Source organism: Symphalangus syndactylus, chromosome 10 (genome assembly GCF_028878055.3).
Source record: "Symphalangus syndactylus isolate Jambi chromosome 10, NHGRI_mSymSyn1-v2.1_pri, whole genome shotgun sequence".
Classification (NCBI taxonomy): domain Eukaryota; kingdom Metazoa; phylum Chordata; class Mammalia; order Primates; family Hylobatidae; genus Symphalangus; species Symphalangus syndactylus.
Window position 1 is genome coordinate 32,225,011 of NC_072432.2, and position 22,453 is coordinate 32,247,463.

General features: G+C 35.7%; 1 protein-coding gene across 8 annotated transcripts in view; it reads left to right on the forward strand.

Annotated features, from left to right (window-relative positions):
* Nucleotides 1-22,453, forward strand: part of TBCK (TBC1 domain containing kinase) — a 270,052-nt gene that overhangs the window by 142,894 nt on the left and 104,705 nt on the right. For 2 of the 8 annotated variants that reach the window (XM_063611123.1, XM_063611124.1), the window contains one exon: nucleotides 1,381-1,538. The exons of the other annotated variants lie outside the window; for them this stretch is intronic. In XM_063611123.1, the coding sequence (XP_063467193.1) occupies nucleotides 1,381-1,503 (123 nt within the window). In that variant the 3' untranslated portion in view covers nucleotides 1,504-1,538. Of the gene's footprint in view, nucleotides 1-1,380; nucleotides 1,539-22,453 lie in introns of those variants that run through there. 8 annotated transcript variants of the gene reach the window in all.

A 22,453-nucleotide genomic window follows, 5' to 3' on the forward strand; every position in this document is an offset into this window, starting at 1 on the left:
AATATTGGCCTCACAGAATGAGTTAGGACATATTCATTTTGCTTCTGTCCTCTCAAAGAAATTGTAGATAGTTGGCATAATTTCTTCCTTCAGTCTTTAATAGAATTTACCAGTGAATTCATCTGGGTCTGATACTTTCTGTTTGGAAATGTTCTTAATTATTGATTGAATGTCTTTAGTAGATGCAGGCCTATTCAGATTATCTAATTCTTCTCATATAAGTTTTGTCATATTGTGTCTTTCAAGCCATTTTATCCAGGCTATCAAATTTATGGGCATAGAATGGTTCATAGTATTCCTTTGTTATCATTTTATTGTCTATGGAATCTGTACTGAGATCTCCTCTTTCATTTCTGCTATTTGTAATTTGAATAATCTCTCTTTTTTTTCTTAGCTGGTTAAAGGCTTGTTGATTTTATTCATCTTTTCAAGGAGCCAGCTTTTGGTGTCATTGATCTCTTTTACTTTGATTTACTGTTTTCAATTTCATTGATTTCTGCTCTGATTTTTATTTTTATTCTACTCACTTTGAATTTAATGTGCTGTTCTTTTTCTAGTTTTCTAAGGTGGAAGCTTAGATCATTGATTTTAGAACTTCCCTTATTTCTAATATATACATTCAAAGCGATACATTTTCCTCTGAGCATTGTTTTTGATGCAGTCCACAAATTTTGATGTTGTGTTTTCATTTCCATTTAGTTAATATTTTGACCTATGTGTTAATTAAAGGTGTTTAGTGTCTAAGTATATTGGTATTGATTCTCTAAATCTAATAGTTTGTAGCTAATTCAATCAACTGTATATATATATATATATATATATATATATATATATACAGTTCTATATATATGTAGTTCTCTCTCTATATATATATACAGTGTGTATATAATACACACACACACACACCCCTATATATATGAATAAGTTTATCTCTTTCTTTCCAGTTATTATGTTTCCAATTGTTTATTGTCTATTGCTTTGGACAGAACCTCTAGTTTAAGAGTAGGTAGACTTGTTCCTGAATTTAATGAAAATGCTTCTAATTTCATCATTAAGTTTGATGTTTTTTATACTCTTTATTGAGACAATTATTGTCCCATCTTTTTTGTATTTCTGAGTGTTTATCATGAATGTTAAATTTTATCAAATGCTTATTTTGTATTAATTTGGAATTATTTCATCTTTTATTGTGATAATCTATTATATTATTACAGTTTCTTATATTTAATGGTCATTACATTCCTGAGATAAAGTCTACTTGGTCACTAACAAAAAGACATACTGGCTATATTTGGTTTGCTAGTTTTTTAAAAAATTTATGCACGTATGTTTATAGATTAGATAAGTCTATAATTTTCTTTTCTTTTTTGTCCTTGTCAGGCTTTGGTCTTAAAATTATATTACCTATTGGGTACTGTGCTCACTACCTGGCTGACAGGAGTCACCCTAAACCTCAGCGTCACACAATATACCCTTATGACAAACCTGCACATGTACTCCTAAATCTAAAATAAAAGTTGAAATTATTTTTTAAATTTTATTTATTTCTCCTTTTGTCTGCTATTTAATCATTTTCTATAAAAGGAATTATCTCTTTTATATAAATAGAGGAAACTTGTCTGAAAAACCACTTCTGTAAGTTCATGTTGTTTGAAAAGTATTTCTATTTAGTTAACATGTTTATTTTCTCAATTTTTTCTAAAAGTACCTATTTTGTTTAATTTTTTATGTTTATAGAATTCTGTACATAAAATATTTTTAATTTTTGTTCTTATCTGAAATGTCTGCATTTTTAATATTGTCTATTTGAAGGTTCAAATGTGTTAGTATAATAGAAAGCAGCTACAAAAATAATATATGCATGCTGTAAAAAGAATGTTTATTAAAATTAGCATAATCAGAATTCAGGTTCATATTATATATTCTTATGTCTGAATCAAAAACAGATTTTAAAAGCGGCTTTTATAAATTGAGATAAATTGTACTCTGTTACTGGTAGAATGGAAGTTTAAAAGTGGATATTAGAAGAAAAATCAATTTTGCTTTCATTTCTGCATGTATCTATTGTATTTATTCCGTGAAGCAGAGTTTTATAATAGAAAAAGCATGAGCTTTGCTGTTAGATGGACTTGGTTTCAAATTTCAACCCTGTTCCTTTTTCTTCATATAATCTTGAATAATTCACATAACCTCTCTAGTTCCCTATTTGTAATCGTTAGCATACTTAAAATAATACCTCCCTGGCAGAGTTACTTTAAGAATGATATATGTAAAGCTCCTAATTCAGTGTCTAGTACATAATAAGCACTCCAAAAGAGTAAAAAATCATTATTACATGTTTAGTAATTAACGGTTAATTTTTTTTACTTTGCAGTCTGCCCAAGAACTTTATGACAGTCTTCTATATCTAAATAATCTGTACGAAGGACATGATGTTCTAGTATTCTGTTTTTCCTCAGCTATGTTAGCTCATTACTATCACTTTACATTTAGAAACCACTGTAAAAACAGTGTGGAGAGTAAGGATTAGGGAGGCTGGCTTTTCAAAGAAGGAATCTTTCTGGCAGTTTTACCTCAGTAAATTCAGTTTAAAATTTCACTTTGACCTTTACCTCTTAGTCTTAATACTATTTTCATCCCTAAACTAAAGAATTGCCAAAATAATTATTTCATCTAGTGCCAAAGTCTTTCCCATCAGTTTTCTCTTACATAGCTAAAACTGCTTGAGAATTCTGACTGAAGTTTATTAATTGAAGAAAATAATAAGTGAAGATATGTAATCTTGGTTAATAGAATGAATGTTTTTGAACGGAATGTATTTTGGAAAAATCTCTAGTTAATCTTTGATTTTTTAAAATCGATTTCTTTGTTAAATTTTAATCACATATTTGTGACTGGTATTACTTACATGCAATATGTAAATAAGCAATAATTATTGTTAAGTTCTCTTTAATACCTCATTATGAATACATATACTAACCCAAGATTTTATTAAATAAGTTAGTTTTTTTATTTACATAATGCTAACTGCTTGTATATACTATTACCATAAAAATGATAGCATTTATTGCATTACCTTCAGTTTATAAGGTATACTTTCAGTGTAGATTAAACATGAGTTTACTGTAGATAAAATCTTATTTAAAGCACATTTTCATACTTTTGGTTCAAATAGTTTCCAAAATTCAAATATAAATGCCAGTCTACAATGTTTCATCTCAATAATAACAACACTACTTTTTAGATTTTGAACAGTTTAAAAATAACACCACAGTGCTTTATGATTTTCAGGTACCCAGATACATTATTTTTATCTGCCCCTAAACAAATCTCTGAGATGTTTGATCCCCATTTTAGATGTAAAGAGACTCAGAAACCTTACTTAATACAAGTTAACTTATAAATTGCCATGTTATCAGTACTGTAAATGTGTTTTTCACTCTTATTTATTGAAACATATATATTAATATATCATATCCTACTGTACACTTGGCTTTTCAAGCATTTTTAAATTTTTCTCTATTTCTCTAGAAAATACATTAACATATACTCATGCAATCATCTGCATACCTACTCTTAAATAAGAAGAAACCTTTTTACAGTAAGTATAAGGAAAAGTACAATTATGTATCCTTTTTTTGCTAACATATTGAGAGTGAAATGTTAACCTAAAGGAGAACTAAACACTGTCTGCTAAAATTATTTAGAGCGATAGATGCATTGAAAACAAAAAGGTTAGCTTTGCATCCGTTCTTTTTACTGGTTCCATTCTTCTGCCATTATCTAATGTTCTGTAGGCAATTTTGGAGCTATTATGATAGGCACAATTTTAGTGAAAGATGAAGACTAGAAACCCTGGCAGCTACATATAAGGGTAAAATGTATCAGCCCTCTAGAAGTTAAGTAGAAGACATTTTATAGAAAATAATATCTTTTGAAATTTGTTTTTCCATAGTAATATATAATCTTATTCTACCATTGGCCCAAAAAATAAGCAAATAATAATAATCCAACATAAGAAAATAAGGGATAGTTGGATTTGGGGATAGGATATCAAAAGACCTTGATTTACTGGATTAAAATATGAATTTTTCTTTCTATAGTCCAAGTGTAGAGAAGGAGAAAGGCAAACAAATTCCTGGACAGAGATTGATATGGTTTGACTGTGTTCCCACCCAAAGTCTGATCTTGAATTGTAATTCCCATGTATCAAGGGCAGGACCGGGTGGAGTAATTGAATAATAGGGGCAGATTCCCCCATACTGTTCTCGTAATAGTGAGTGAGTTCTCATAAGATCTGTCGGTTTTCTAATGGACTTCCTCCTTTGCTTGGCTCTCATTCTCTTTCTTGCCACCAAGTAAAGAAGGACATGTTTACTTCCCATTCTACCATGATTGTAAGTTTCCTGAAGCCTGCCAAGCATTGCTGAACTGTGAAACCTCTTTCCTTTATAAATTACCCAGTTTGGGGTATGTCTTTATTAGCAGTATGAGAACAAACTAATATATTAAATAGGTACTGGTACAGTTGGGTGCTGCCATAAGGATACCGAAAATGTGGAAGTGATTTTGGAACTGGATGACAGGAAGAGGTTGGAACAGTTTGGAGGGCTCAGAAGAAGACATGAAAATGTGGGAAAATTTGGAGCTTCCTAGAGACTGGGAATACTCAGAAGACAGGCAGATGTAGGAAAATTTGGAACTCCCTAGAGACTTATTGAATGGCTTTGATCAAAATGCTGTTAGTGATATGGACGATGAAGTCCAGGCTGAGATAGTCTCAGATGGAGATGAGGAACTTTTTGGGAACTGGAGTAAAGGTCACGCTTGCTATGCTTTAGCAAAGAGACTGGCAGCATTTTGCCCTTGCCCTAGAGATATGTGGAACTTTGAACTTGAGAGAGATGATTTAAGGTATCTGGCAGAAGAAATTTCCAAGTGGCAAAGTGTCCAAGAGGAAGCAGACCATAAAAGTTTGGAAAATTTGCAGCCCGATGATGTGAAGAAAAGAAAAACCCATTTCCTGGGGAGAAATTCAAGCCAGCTGCAGACATTTGCATAAGTAATGAGGAGCCAAATGCTAATCACCAAAACAATGGGGAAAATGTCTCCAGGGCATGTCAGGGACGTTCACAGCAGCCTCTCCCATCATAGGCCTGGAGGCCTAGGACAGAAAAATGGTTTCCTAGGCTGCTGCTACTCTGTGCAGTGTCAGAATATGGTCCCCTGTGTCCCAGTGACTTCAGCTTCAGCTGTGGCTAAAACAGGCCAAGGCACAGCTCAGACCCTTGCTTCTAAGGGTGTAAACCCTAGTACTTGCAGTTTCCCACATGGTGTTTGGCCTGTTGGTGCATAGAAGTCAAGAATCGAGGTTTGAGAACCTCCACCTAGATTTCAGAGGATGTATGGAAATACCTGGATATCCAGGCAGAATTTGCTGGAGAGGCAGAGCCCTAATGGAGAACCTCTGCTAGGGCAGTGCAGAAGGGAAATACTGGGTCAGAACTCCCACACAGAGTTCCCACTGGGGCACTGCCTAGTGGAGCGGTGAGAAAAGGGCCACTTTCCTCCAGACCCCAGAATGGTAGATCCACCAACAGCTTGCACTATGCATCTGGAAAAGCTGCAGACAGTCAACACCATCCTATGAAAGCAGTGGAAAGCGGGGCTATATCTTGCAAAGCCACAGAGGCGGAGCTGCCCAAGGCTGTGGGTGCCCCCCTCTTGCATCAGCATGACCTGGATGTGTGACATGAAGTCAAGGGAGATCATTTTGGAGCTTTAAGATTTGGCTACCCTGCTGAATTTTGGACTTACATGAGGCCTGTAGCCCCTCTGTTTTGGCCAATTTCTCCCATTTGGAATGGGTATATTTTTCTATTGCCTGTACCCCCATTGTATCTAGGAAGTAACTAACTTGCTTTTGATTTTACAGTCTCATTGGTAGAAGAGACTTGCTTTGTCTCAGATGAGACTTTGGACTGTGGACTTTTGAGTTAATACTGAAATAAGGCTTTGGGAGACTGTAGAAAAGGCGTGACTGTGGTTTGAAATGTGAGGACATGAGATTTGGGAGTGGCTGGGATGGAAACATGTAATCTAACTTTTAAATAAGTGGAATCATAGCATTTGTGTTGTTTCATGTTTCATATTTGCATCATACAGTTACCATGGCTTCCAGTTATTAGCTCCAGCCCAAACTTCTCTTCTCTCTTTTTTTGCTTAGCAATATGTCTTGAAAGTCTTCTTATGTACACACACACACATACACACACACACACACACACACACACACACACCTAATTCTGGTTAACAAGCTGCAAACCATTCCTTGGTACAGAAATGTTATCATGGTAGTAATAATATTATTTGTATATCTCAAATGCAAATAGCTGAGCTAATAATGTCTCCTCAGTTTACAGCACATTACAATTATTGGACTGGGTCAGACACTTTCTACTATTTCCTTTTACTTCTTTCTTTCTGTCCTGACCCTCACTCCTTAGTTTTTCTCCACAATCATTTATAAAACAGTGGTTTGCAAATGTTGATGTATATTAGCCTCTCCAGGAAAGCTAAGAAAAAATGAGGCCCGTCTTGTTTAAAGGATAGGCCCTGAGCATTTGTGTTTTTAGCTTGTTCTCCATGAATTCTAATACTGGTTGCTCTAATATAGTTTATATAGGTTTCTTAATATGTACAAACCCTTTTAAGTTAAATGTATATGCATTTATGTGTATTTGTAGGGATCTTTTCTAATTTTTTTATTGTGATAAAAATACACATAAAATTTATCACCTTAGCCATTTTAAGTGTACAGTTCAGTGGTATTAAATACATTCGTAATATTGTGCAAGCATCACCACCATCTATCTCCATAACTCTTTTCATCTTGTAAAACTGCACCTCTGTACCCATTCCATAGTAATTCCTTATTCTCCCCTCCTCTCCACAACCACAATTCTACTTCTGTCTCTATGATTTTGATTACTCCAAGTACCTCATAGAGTTGGAATCATATAGTTTTGGTCAGATTTTTTTTTCTTCTTAAGGCTAAATAATACCCATTTTGTATATATACCACATTTTGTTTATCCATTCATTCATCAGTGGACACTTGGGTTACTCCCACATTTTGGTGATTGTAAACAATGCTGCTGTGAACATGGGTGTATAAATAGCTCTTCAAGATTCTGGTTTCAGTTCCTTTTGGCATATATCCAAAAGTGGAATTTCAGGATCATATGTTATCTATCTTTAGTTTTTTGAAGAACTGCCATACTGTTTTCTACAGCAGCTATATCAGTTTACATTTTTACCAACAGTGTGCAAGGGTTGGTTTCAGTTTCTTCTCAAACTTGCAAACACTTTTCTATTTTGATTTTTTTTCTTTTTTTTCTTTTTCTTTTTTTGAATAATAAATGTGAAGTAGAATCTCATTGTAGTTTTGATTTATATTTCCCTAATGATTAGTGATAGTGAGCATCTTTTCATGTACTTCTTAGCCATTTGTATATCTTCTCTGGAGAAATGCCCTATTCAAGGCCTTTTGAGTTGTTTCTTTTTTTGTTGAGTTTCAGGAGTTCTCTATATATTCTCGATATTATTATCATATTAAATATATGATTTGCAAATATTTCATTCTATAAGTTGCCATTTTATTCTGTTGAGTGTCTTTTGATGCACAAAATATTTTATTTCACAAAGTTCAATTTGACTATTTTTTCTCTGTCACCTAGGGCTTTGGTGTCATCTCCTAGAAATCAAGTGCCAACTCCAGTATCATGAAGCTTTTGCCCTATGTTTTCTTCTAAGAGTCTTAAAGTTTTTGGCCATACATTTAAGTCTTTGATTTATTTTGATTTAATTTTTGTATATGTTATTAGGTGAGAGTTCAGCTTCATTCTTTTGCATGGGGATATACAGTTTTTCCAGAAACATCTGCTGAAAAGACTGTCCTTTACCCCACTGAATGGTCTTAGCCACCCTTCTCAGAACTTATTTGACCATATATAGGAGGGTTTATTTCTAGCTCTAGTCTATTGGTCTATATGTCTGTCTGCCTTTATGCCAGTATCATACTGTTTTCATTACAATAGTTTTGAAATAAATTTTGAAATCAGGAAGTCTAAGTCTTCTGGCTTTGTTCTTTTTTTTCAAGATTGTTTTGTCTATTTTAGGTCTCTTGAGATTCCATATGAATTTTGGGATAGGTTTTTCTATTTCTGCTAAAAACATCATTGATATTTTGATAAGGATGTGTTGAATCTGTAGGTGGCTTTGAGTAGTATTGATATCTTAACAATATTATATCTTTCAATCCACAAACGTGGCTTGTGTTTACATTTATTTATGTCTTTCTAAATTTCTTTCAGCATTCTTTTGTTGTTTTCATTGCAGAAGTCTTTCACCTCCCTGATTAATTCCCAAGTATTTTATTCCTTTTGATGCTATTATAAATCAAATTGTCCTTATTAATTCCTTTTCTGATTATTCATTGTTAGTATATGGAAATACAACTGATTTTTGTCTGTTTTTTTCTGTGTCCTGCTACTTTGTTGAATTCCATTATTAGTTCTAACAGTGTTTTGTGTAATCTTTAGGGTATTTTTTAGATATAAGATCACATCATCTGCAAACAGATCATTTACTTCTTACTTTTCAATGGATGGCTTTTCTTTTTCTTGCCTAGGACTTCCAGTACTATGTTGAAAATACATCCCAAAAGCAGGCATCCTTGTTTATTCATTATGTCAGAGGAAAAGCTCTCAGCCTTTCACCATTGAGCATGTTTTCTGTGGGTTTTTCATATATGACTTTTATTGTGTTGAGGAAGTTTCCTTCTATTCCTAGTTATTAAATGTTTTTATCATGAAACAGTGTTTGATTTTGTTCTTTTTTTGGCATCAATTTAGATGATAATGTGGTTGTTTCTTTTTTCTCTCCATTGTGTTAATGTAATGTATCATATGGATTGATTTTCCTGTGGTGAAACATCCTTGCATTCTAGGAATAAATCCCAATTGATCATGCTGTATGATTTTAATATGCTTTTGAATTCAGTTTGCTACTATTTTGTTGAAGATTGTTGTTTTAATATTCATAAGGGACATTTGTCTTTAGTATTCCCTTTTTGCAGTGTCTTTGTATGGCTTTGGAATCAGGGTAATGCTGGCCTTACACAATGAGTTAGGAAGTATTCCACCCTCTTCAGCTTTTTAGAAAAGTTTGAGAAGGATTTGTGTTCTTTAGATATTTGGTAGAATTCACCAGTTAAGCCATCAGATCTAGGACTTCTCTTTCTTAGGAGATTTTTTATTACTGATTCAATTTCCCTGCTAGTACTAGATCTAGTTAGATTTTTTTATCTCTTTATGATTTTAGTCTTGGTAAGCTTTGTGTTTCTAAGAACTTATCTACTTCAATTAGGTTAGTAGCTTCATTTTTGACTCCTGCCTTATCTTCCAAATTTAGTCAATCAAAAACTTTCGTTTATTAATCTGTATACTTCTCTCCAATTCTGCTGACAATATTTTACTCATGTTCACCATGATTACAGGCATGTGCTACCACACCTGGCTAATTTTGTATTTTTAGTAGAAGCGGGGTTTCACCATGTTGGCCAGGTTGGTCTTGAACTCCTGACCTCAGGTGATCCACCCACCTCAGCCTCCCAAAGTGCTGGGATTATGGGCATGAGCCACCACGCCCAGCCTGTTGTACAATTTTCTGACTGGTCTCTCTGCATCTATTCTCATTTATCTTTAATCCATTTTTCAGACTTCAGCTACCATAATCTTTTTTAATCAAAATGTTTACCAAGACTCTTATTATTATCCTGGCAATAAAATTCAAACTTCTAACATGGTCTAAAAGTCCCAATGTGATATTTCCCTTGACAACTTTACCAAGATTTTCTGTCAGTATTGTTCCCTCTAATTTTTCTATGCTGTAGCACAGAAATTAGATTTCACTCAGTTTTAGGTATACCCTATACATACTTCTGCTTTAAGGCCTCTGTCTGCCTTCATTTTCCCTTTTAACAAAAATTCCTAAAGATCAAGAACTGTATCATAGATTCTTAAATGATAGGGAGGGGGCAAAGTAAGATGGCCAAATTGAAGCCTTGACCGAGCATGTCTTCTGCACAGGCACCAATTTAACAATTGTCTACACAAGCAAAGCACCCTCATAAGAACCAAAAACTAGATGAACACCCACAGTACCTGGTTTTAACTTCATGTCGCTGAAAAAGGCACTGAGGAGGGTAGAAACAGTCTTGAATCACCAGTGCCACCCCTTGCCCACCCCCCAGCAGGAATTGTGACATTGCATTGAACTCAGTGATACCCTGTTATGGCAGAATGCAAAACCAGGCTGTGCTTAGCTAATGCCCACCCACAGAGGGGATATTTAAACCAACTCTAGCCAGAGGGGAATTGCCCATCCCAGTGGTCCAAACTTCAGTTCTGGCAAGCCTTATCACCCTGAGCTAAAGTGTTCTGAGGCTCTAAATAAACTTCAAAGGCAGTGTAGGCCACAAGGACTGCAACTCTTTGGGAGTCCTAGTGCTTAACTTAGATTAAAGTGAGTGGACTAAGGAGGCACGTAACCTGTTGAGACACAGCCAGAGTGGCTAAGAGAGTACTTGCACCACCCCTACCCCAAACCCAGGCTACACAGCATGGTCTCCAAACAAGACACCTTCTTTCCACTTAAGGAGAGGAGGGAGAAGAATAAAGAGGTTTCTGTCTTACATCTTGCAAACCAGCTCATCCACTGTAGGATAGAATGCCAGTCAGAGTCATGAATCCTCCTTTCCAGGACCTAGCTCCCAGACATTTCTGGACACACCCTGGGCCAGAAGGGAACCTGCTGCCTTAAAGGGAAGGACTCAGTCCTGGCAGGACCCATCAACTACTGAATAAAGTGCCCTTGGGCCCTGAATAACCAGTAGCAATACCCAGGTAGTATGCCACTCTGAGACATGCTGGCTTCAGGTGAAACTCAGCACATTACTAGCTATGATGGCTATGGGGAGAGACTATGATTGAGAAAATTAGAGGGAAAAGTAAGGGAGCTTTGTCTTACACCTTAGGTACCAACTCTGCCATAGGGAAGTAGAGCACCAAGCAGGCTCTTGTGGCCCCCAATTCCAGGACTTGGCTCTTGGACAGCATTTCTGGACCTGCCGTGGGCCAAAGGGAAACTACACTGAAGAGTGAGTCCCAGGCCAGGCAGCATTCAACACAAGCTCGATGAAGAGCTCCTGGGCCTTAAGAAAACATCAGCAGTAGCCCAGCAGTACTCTCCATGGGTTTGTGATGGTGGTCATAGGGTGAGGCCCCTCTGCCTATGGAAAGGTGGGGGAAGAGTGGGAAATACTGTGTCTCATGATTTGAGTGACAGCTTAGCCACAGTACAGTAGAACACTAGGCACACTTCTAAGGTTTTTGACTCAAGTCTCTGGCTCGCAGATGGCACTTCTGGACCTGCCTGGAGGAACTTGTGCCCTGAAGGGAAGGAAAAACCCTGGCTGGCTTTACCACCTAATGATTGTACAGTCCCAGGGCCTTGAGTGAACACAGGCAGTAGCCAGGGTAGTAGTTATGACAACAGGCCTTGGGCGAGACTGAGTGCTATGCTGGCATTCAGTCTGAGTCAGTGTGGTACCAGTGGTGGTGGCCACAAAGGTGCTTGTGTCACCCCACCCCAAGCTCTAGGTGGCTCAGAATAGAGAGAAAGAGGCTCTGTTTTTTTTTAGGAGAAAGTAGGGAAAGAACAACAGTCTCTGCAGAGAATTCTGAATCTTATCCAAAACCATGAACGTAGTACCTCTACAAGTCTGCAAGAACAGTAGTGTTACTGGGTTTGGGGTGTCCACTAATACAGATACAGCTTAGATCACAACACTCAAGTCTTCTGAGTACCTGGAAAGCCTTGCAGGAAATACAGGTTCAAATTAGCCCAGACTGTGAAGACTACAATAAATACCTAACTCTTCAATGTCCAGACACAGGTGAACATCCACACACATAAAGACCATCCAGGAAAGCATGACCTCACTAAATGAACTAAATAAGCCACCAGGGACCAATCCTGGAGAAACAGAGATATGTGACCTTTTAGACTCGAAATTCAAACTAGCTGTTTTAGGAAACTCAAAAGAATTCAAGATGACACAGAGAAGGAATTCAGAATTCTACCAGATAAATTTCATAAAGAGATTGAAATAATTAAAGAGAAACAAGCAGGAATTCTATACTTGAAAAAGTGCAATTGGCATACTGAAGAATGCATCACAGTCCTCTAATAGAATGTATCAAGCAGAAGGAGTTAGTGAGCTTGAAGACAGGCTATTTGAAAATACACAGTCAGAGGAGACAAAAGAAAAAAGAATAAAAGACAATGAAGCATACCTGTAGGATCTAGGAAATAGCTTCGAAAGTTCAAATCTAAGAGTTACTGGACTTAAAGAGGAGAGAGAAACACAGACAGGGATAGAAAGTTATTACCCGTTTGAATAAAAAGGATGTTAATGAGTGATAATTATTACAGAGAACTTCCCAAACCTAGAGAAAGATATCAATATTCAAGTACAAGAAGGTTATAGAACATTTAGCACATTTAATTCAAAGAAGACTACCTTAAGGCATTTAATAATTAAACTCTGAAAGATCAAAGATAAAGAAAGGATCCTAAAAGGATAAAAGAAACAAATAACATACAATGGAACTCTTATATGTCTGGTAGCAGACTTTTCAGTGGAAACCTCACAGGTCATGAGAGAGTGGCATGACATATTTAAAGTGTTGAAGAAAAAAAAAATTTTACCCTAGAATAGTGTATCCTCCAAAAATGTCATTAAAACATGAATGAGAAATAAAACTTCCCAGACAAACAAAAAGTGAAGGATTTCATCAATACCAGACCTATCCTACAAGTGCTAAAGGCAGTACTTCAAACAAAAAGAAAAGACTTTTAATGAGTAATAGAAGATTATCTAAAGGTTAAAAAAAAAAAACTCACTGGTAATAGCACACAGAAAAACACAGAATATTATCACACTGTGACTCTGGTGTGTAAACTAGTCTTACACTAACTAGGAAGACAAAATGATGACCCAATCATAAATAATGTATTTGCCCGTTCTCAAACTGCTATAACTATAATAAAATACCTGAGACTGGGTAATTTATAAAGAAAAGAAATTTAATTGACTCACAGTTCCACTGTACAGGAAGCAAGGCAGCATCTGCCTGCCTTTGGGGAGGCCTCAAGGAAATTTTTCTCATGGCAGAAGGCAAAGTGATAGCAGGCATCTTACATGGCAGAAACAGGAATAAGACGGGGGGGAGATGCTACATACTTTACACAAGAACTCACTATTGCGACGACAACACCAAGGATGGTGGTGTTAAGCCATGAGAAATGACTCCCATGATCCAATCACCTCTCACCAGGCCCAACCTCCGATATTGAGAATTACAATTTGACATGAGATTTAGGTGGAGAAACACGTCCAAATCATGTCAAATAATAATTACAACATTTCAAGACATTGACAGTACTTTAAGATATAAACAGGAAAAACAAAAAGCTAAAAAGTAGGGGAACTAAGTGTAGAGTTTTAATTTTCTTTTTGCTTGTTCACTTGTTCTATGCAAATAGTGTTAATATTATCAGCTTAAAATAATGGATTATAAGATATTATTTGAAAGCCTCATGGTAACCTCAAATAAAAAAAACACACGACAGATACATAAAAAATGAAATTAAATCATATCACCATAGAAAATCACCTTCACTAAAAGGAAGACAGGAAGGAAGGAAAGAAGGAAGAGAATATCTCAAAACAACCGGAAATCAAATAACAAAATGGCAGGGGTAAGTTCTTATCGATAATACTGAAAGTAAATGGAATAAACTCCTTAATGAAAAGATACAGAATGGCTGAATGGATTTAAAAAGCAAGACCTAATGATCTGTTTGTTACCTACAAGAAACACACTTCACCTATAAAGACACATGTTGACTAAAAATAAGGGGATGGAGAAAGATATTGCATGCCAATGGAAACCAAAAAAAAGCTGGAGTAGCTGTATTTATATCAGACAAAATAGAATTCAAGAAAAAAAAAAAAACTCTAAGAAGAGACAAAGAAGGTCATTATATAATGGTAAATGGGTCCGTTCAGCAAGAGGATATTTAAGCACTGTAAACATATATGCACTCAGTACTGGAGTACCCAACTTATTAGCACTAAAGAGAGAGATGGAACCCATACAATAAAACCTGAAGACTTCAACACTCTTGTTTCAGCACTGGATACATCTTCCAGACAGAAAATCATCAAAGAAGCATTGAACTTAACCTGCATTATAGACCAAATGGACCAAATTTACAGAACATTTCATTCAACAGCCACAAAATACATATTAATTTCCTCATCACATGGATTATTCTGAGATAGACCATATGTTATCTATCCAGAGATAGACCATATGTTTAAGACAAAGCAAGTCTGAAAACATTCAGAAAATTGAAATAATATCAAGCATGTTCTCTGACCACATGGAATAAAACTAGAAATCAGTGACAAGAGAAATTTATGCAAACACATGGAAATTTTTTTAAACAGCACGCTCTTCAATGACTAGTAGGTCGATGAAGAGATCAAGAAGGAAATTGAAAATTATTTGGAAATGAATTATAATGGCGACACAACATAAAACCAATGAAGTACAGCAAAAACAGTACTGAGGGAAGTTAATAGCTATAAGTGCCTACATCAAAAAAGAAGAAAAACATCAAATAAATAACCTAACGATGCATCTTAAAGAATTAGTAAAATGAGCAAACCAAACCCAAAATTACTAGAAGAATAAGGAACAGAGCAAAAATAAATTAATTTGAAATGAATAAAACAGTACAGAAGATCAACAAAACAAAGAGTTGGTTTTTTTTGAAAAGTTAAAATTAACAAACATTTAGCCAGACTAACCAAAAAACGAGACGATCCAAATAAATAGAGATTAAAAAGGAGACATTACTACTGTTATTGCAGAAATTCAAAGGATTAGCTGCTGCTGCGAGCAACTGTATGCCAATAAATTGGAAAATCTAGAAGAGGTGGACAAATGCCTGGATACATACAACCTACCAAGATTGAACCATGGTGAAGTCCAAAATCTGAATAGACCAAGAACAAGTAATGAGAGTGAAGCCATAATAAAAATTCTACTAGCAAAGAAGTGACAGGACCCACTGGCCTCACGTCTTAATTCTATCAAACATTTAAAGAGAACGTGTACCAATTCTATTCAGACTATTCTGAAAAATAGAGGAGGGAAGATTTCCAAACTTATTCTATGAGGCCAGTATTACCCTGATACCAAAACCAGATAAAGACAAATCAAAAAAAGAAAACTGTAGGCCAATATTACAGATGAATATTGATGCAAAAATTCTCAAAAAATTTTAGCAAACCAAATTTAACAACACATTGAAAACATCATTCATCATGACCAAGTGGGATTTATCCCTGGAATATAACAATGGTTCAATATATGCAAATCAATTAATGTGATATGTCATATCAACAGAATGAGGTACAAAAACCATATGAACATTTCAATTGATACTGGAAACACATTTGATAAAATTTAACATTTCTTTATGATTAAAAAACCCTCACAAAACTGAGTTTAGAAGGAACATACCTCAGGACAATAAAAACCATACATGACAGACCATGACGAGCATGATGTTGAATGGGGAAAAACTGAAAGCCTTTCTTCTAAGATCAAGAATGTAACAAGCATGGCCCACTTTAAATACTGTTATTCATCATACTACTGGAAGTACTAGCCAGAGCAATTAGAGAAAGAGAAAAATAAAGGGCATCTAGATTAGAAAGAAAGAAGTTAAATTATCCTTGTTTGAAGATGACATGATCTTACATTTGGAAAAGCCTAAAGACTCCATAAAAAAACACTATTAGAAGTGATAAATTCAGCAAAGTTGCGGGGTAAAAGGCAACATATATAAAAATCAGAAGCATTTTTATATGCTAACCACAAACAATCTGAAGAAGAAACCAGGAAAGTAATCCCACTTACAATAGCTACAAATAAAACAAAATACTTAGAAATTAACCAAAGAAGTGAAAGATCTCTACAGTGAAAACTATGAAACATTAATACAAGAAACTGAAGAAGACACAAAAAAGGAAAGATATTCCATGTTCATGGGTTGAAAAATTAATATTGTTAAAATGTCCATGCAATGCAAAACAATCTACAGATTTAATGCAATCCCTGTTAAAATGCTGATGGCATTCTTCACAGAAATAGAAGAAACAATTCTAAAATTGTTTACAATTGGTTGTTATATACAACCACAAAAGACCATAAAGAAGAATGACATTCTGTCATTTGCGACAACATGGGTGGAACTGGAGGACATTATTTTCAATAAAATAAGCCAAGCACAAAAAGACAAACTTTGTGTGTGTTCTCACTTATTTATGGGTGCTAAAAATTAAAATAAATTGAACTCATGGATATAGAGAGTACAAGGATTGTTACCAGAGGCTGGGAAGGGGTGGGGTGTGTGTGGAGAATTGGGAATGGTTAATTGGTACAAAAAAATAGTTCAAAAGAATGAATAAGACCTAGTATTTGCTGGTGTACAGGGTGATTATAATCAAAAGTAATTTAATTGTACATTTCAAAATAACTAGAAATGTATAATTAGATTTTTTGTAACACAAAGGATAAATGCTTGAGATGATGGATTCCCATTAACCTGGATGGAATTATTATTATGCATTGCATGCCTAAGTCAAAATATCTCATGTAACCCATAAATATATTTACCTACTATGGACTCACAAAAATTAAAAAATGAAAAATAAAAAGAAGTTTTTAAAAGCAAACATACATACATAGAAACATACCTTTCTTTCTTCACTGGTAATTTATGGATGCATTAAGGAAAGGATTGTTTTTATCATTGGACCCACAGAGCTTAATTCAAAGCTCTGAGAAATAATATGTTCTCAATATATTTGTATTTATTTGATGTAGTTACTACAAAAAGGGTTATGCTAGTGTTAACTCTCATTTCAACAAAGTATTCAGTTAATTTAGTCACAGTTCCTTATTCATCAACTATGCTAGCTCTTTCTACTTTGTCTTCATAGCATGGGTTATAATTACATACTTATCTTTGTGTTTCTTATATCATTTATTCCCCATCCAGGAACAGGGGAGAGATTGGATCTTGTTCACCACTGTACCCCCAGTGCTTATCTTAGCCCCTAGCATGTAATTGGTAATGAATAAGTTTTTTAATGAATTAACAGAAAGTTCATTCCAGTTAATGTTTTACTCTATTTTCTATAAAGCAATGTATCTGAAAAATGGTCTTCAAAATCTTCTATAATAGTTGTTGAAAATGCATTTTCAGGACTTGATGCACACTTCATATCTACTAAATCAATGATTGAGGGGTATCTCCTGTAACTTACGTTTTTACTAAAGTCCCTATGTGATGCTTAACAACATGTGCATACGGTGTTCTCACAACTCATATCTTTGTAACTAAACAAATGATTATTCATATGGGGGAAAATATCTCAAGGCATTCATATTTGTGATCATAGTGTTATTTTTGTGTTTTTGTGTGTATTTTTATACTAGTCTACTTGTTTTATTGTTATTATTCTAACCTTTTGCCGCAAGTTAACTTTTCGTTTGTGAACAAAAGCGACAACCCTTTTCACTATTCAACAGTCTCAGCCTACTCACTCTCTAAGCCTCTCTTTTTATTTTTACTGCCAAAGGGCAACTCTCTTTTAATTCTGTCTCCCTGACTCCCCCACTCTTCTTACTCCATTTTGTGAAAGCAGTTTCTAAACAGCTACAACAGAATTTCTAAAGTCATTCATGTGGAAATAAATTAGAGTGAGAAATCTATCCAGGACTCAAAAAAGTTACATTCCCTACTTTATGTTTCCTTTCTTGAAATCAGTAAAAGGTAAACCCATTACTTCACTTAGAAGATATGCAGTAAAGGCATACCTGAGTTTGTTTTGCTTCTCATCACTGCACTTTCACTGTTACTGCTGTTTTATACAAATTAAAAGTTTGTAGTACCCTTGTATCATGCAAGTCTAACGGAGCCATTTTTCTAACAGTATGTGCCCACTTTGTGTCTTTGTATCATACTTTGGTAATTCTTGCAATGTTTCAAACTTTTTCATTATTATTATATGTGTTATGGTGATCTGTGATCAGTGATCTTTGATGTTGCTATTGTACTTGTTTTGGTGCACCACAAACGGAGCCCATTTAAAATGGCAAACTTAAGTGATAAATATGTGTGTTCTCATTGCTCCCCCAACCAGCCATTCCCCCATTTTTGTGCCTCTTCATGGGTCTCCCTATTCCTTGAGAAACAAAGATATTGAAATTAGATCAATTAGTAGCCCTATAATGGCCTCTAAGTGTTCAAGTGAAAGGAAGAATCACACATCTCTTACTTTAAATCAAAAGCTAGAAATGATTAAGCTTAGTGAGGAAGGCATGTTAAAAGCCAAGATAGCCCAAAAGCTAGACTTTTTCTACCAGTTAGACAAATTGTGATGCAAAGGAAAAATTCTTAAAGGAAATTAAAAATGCTACTCAAGTGAACAACAGATGATAAGAAAGCAAAACAGACTTCCTGCTGATATGGAGAAAGTTTTAGTGGTCTGGATAGAAGATTGAGTCAGCCACAATATTCCCTTAAGCCGAAGCCTAATCCAGAGCAAAGACCTAACTCTCTTTGGTTCTGTAAGGCTGTGAGAGATCAGGAAGGTACAGAAGAAAAGTTGGAAGCTAGCAGAGGTTGGTTCATAAGATTTAAGAAAAGAACTGTCTTCAAAACATGAAAGTACAGGGTGGAGCAGCAAGTACTGGTGGAGAAGCTGCAAGAAATAATCCCAAAATCTAGCTAAGATCATTGATGAAACTATACAGCAGATTTTCAATGTAGGTGAAGCAGCCTTCAGTTGGAAGAAGATGCCATCTAGGGCTTTCATAGCTAGAGAGAAGAGGTCAATGCCTGGCTTCAAGGCTTCAAAGCTTCAAAAGATAGGCTGACTCTCCTGTTACAGACTGATGTAGATGGTGACTTTCAGTTGAAGCTGATACTCATTGACCGTTCCAAAATCCTAGGGCTCTTAAGAATTATACTAAATCTACTCTGCCTATGTTTATAAATGGAACAACCAAGTCTGGATGATAGCACACCTGTTTACAGTGTGGTTTACTGAATATTTTAAGCTCACTATTTAGACCTACTGCTCAGGGAAAAAGATTTCTTTAAAAATATTACTGGTCATTATAACAGTGCACCTCATCACCTAAGAGCTCTGATGGATATGTACAGGAAAATAAATATTGTCTCCATGAATGATAACATAATATATCAGGGAACCTGCCATGATAGTCACCTAGGTTCTTTTCTATTTTCCCTAAGCATCGGCTGGTTTGAGAAATAAAGGGACAGAGTACAAAAGAGAGAAATTTTAAAGCTGGGCGTCCGGGGGAGACATCACATGTCGGTAGGTTCCGTGATGCCCCACAAGCCACAAAACCAGCAAGTTTTTATTAGGGACTTTCAAAAGGGGAGGGAGTGTGCAAATAGGTGTGGGTCACAGAGATCATGTACTTCACAAGGTAATAGAATATCACAAGGAAAATGGAGGCAGGGCAAGATCACAGGACCACAGGTTGGGGCGAAATTAAAATTGCTAATGAAGTTTCGGGCACCATTGTCATTGATAACATCTTACCAGGAGACAGGGTTTTGAGAGCAACCGGTCTGATCAAAATTTATTAGGCGGGAATTTCCTCTTGCTAATAAGCCTGGGAGTGCTATGGGAGACTGGGGTCTATTTCACCCCTACAGCCTCGACCATAGAAGATGGCCACGCCCAGGGGGGCCAGTTCAGAGACCCACCACCAGGCGCATATTCTCTTTCCTGGGGATGTTCCTTGCTGAGAAAAAGAATTCAGCGATATTTCTCCCATTTGCTTTTGAAAGAAGAGAAATATGGCTCTGTTCCACCTGGCTTACTGGCGGTCAGAGTTTAAGGTTATCTCTCTTGTTTCCTAAACATTGCTGTTATCCTGTTCTTTTTTCAAGGTGCCCAGATTTCATATTGTTTAAACAGACATGCTCTACAATTTATGCAGTTAATGCAATTATCACAGGGTCCTGAGGCGACACACATCCTCCTCGGCTTATGAGATGACTGGATTAAGAGATTAAAGTAAAGACAGGCATAGGAAATCACCAGGGTACTGATTGGGGAAGTGATAAGTGTCCATGAAATCTTCACAATTTATGTTTAGAGATTGCAGTAAAGACAGGCATAAGAAATTATAAAAGTATTAATTTGGGGAACTAATAAATGTCCATGAAATCTTCACAATCCACATTCTTCTGCCATGGCTTCAGCCAGTCCCTCTGTTTGGGGTCCCTGACTTGCCGCAACAATAATATCCATTCTGCAGCCCATGGATGAAGCAATCATTTCAACTTTCAAGTCTTACTTTTTAAGAAATACCTTTTGTAAGGCCATAGCTGCCATAGATAGTGACTTCTCTGATCGATCTGGGAAAAATAAATTGAAATCCCCTGGAAAGGATCCACCATTCTAGATGCCTTTCAGAACATTTGTGATTCATGGAAAGAGATCACAATATCAATATGAAAAGGAGTTCGTAAGAAGTTGATTCCAACCCTCATTGATAACTTTGAGGAGTTCAAGACTTCACTGAGGTAGTGATTGCAGATGTGGTAGAAATAGAGAACTAGAATTAGAAGTGGAATGTGAGATGTGACTGAGTAGCTGTAATCTCATGGCAAAACTTGAATGGATGAAGAGTTGATTCTTATGAATGAGCAAAAAAGTTTCTTAGAATGGAATCTACTCCTGGTAAAGATGCTGTGAGCATTGTTGGAATGATAACAATGCATTTAGAATATTATGTAAACTTATTTGATAAAGCAACAGCGAGGTTTGAGAGGAGTGAATATGGAGAGAAGTTCTTTTGTGGGTGAAATGCTATCAAATGGCATTGCATGCTACAGAGAAATCTTTTGTGAAAGGAAGAGTCCATTGATGCAGCAAACTTCACTGTTGTCTTATTTTAAGAAGCTGCCGTAGCCACAGCCACCTCAGCCTTCAGCAACCATTACTTCGATTAGTTAAAGTCCTCAACATTGAGGCAAGACCCTCCACCAGCAAAAAGATTATGACTTGCTGGGGGCTTAGATGACTGTTAGCATATTTTAGCAATAAAGTATTTTTTAACTGTTATTTTAGGTTTAGGGATACATGTGAAGATTTGTTACATAGATAAACATATGTCACAGGGGTTTATACATATTATTACATCACCCAGGTATTAAGCTCAATACCTAATAGTTATCTTTTTTGTTTTTCTCTGTCTTTCCACCCTCCCCCCTCAAGTAGACCCCAGTGTCTGTTTCCTTCTTTGCATTCGTATGTTCTTATCATTTAGCTCCCACTTATAAGAGAACATGCAGTATTTGGTTTTCTGTTTCTGCATTAGTTTGCTGAGGATAATAGCCTTCAGCTCCATCTGTGTTCCCATAAAAGACATGATGTCATTCTTTTTTGTGACTGCATAGTATTCCATATATATGTATATATATTCCATGTATACGTATATGTATATGTACCACATTTTCTTTATCCAGTCTGTCATTGACGGGCACTTTGGCTGATTCCAGGTCTTTGCTATTATGAACAGTGCTGCAGTGAACATTTGCGTGCATGTGTCTTTATGGTAGAATGATTTATATTCTTCCGGGTATATACTCAGTAAAGGGATGGCTGGGTTGAATGGGAGTTCTGCTTTTAGCCCTTTGAGGAATCACCCTACTGCTTTCCACAATGGTTGGACTCATTTATACTCCCACAAACAGTGTGTAAGTGTTCCCTTTTCTCTGCAGTCTTGCCAGCATCTGTTTTTTTTTTTTTGACTTTTTAGTAATCGCCATTCTGACTGGTGTGAGATGGTATCTCATTCTGGTTTTGATTTGCATTTCTCTAATGATCAGTGATATTAAGATTTTCTTCAGGAAAAGTAGGAAAGAAATGAAAGGATGTGCATTCGTAATAACAATCTTGTATCATGAACAATATAATACCAGTTGTCTTAAAAAAAAAGATTTTCTTCATATGCTTGTTGGCTACATATGTGTCTTGTTTTGAAAAATATCTGTTCATGTCTATAAGGAACTTAAACAAATTTACAAGAGAAAAACAACCCCATTAAAAAAGTGGGCAAAGGACATGAACAGACACTTCTCAAGAGAAGACATCCATTATTTTCTTCTAGATGATGTTTTTGCACATCTAATAGATTAT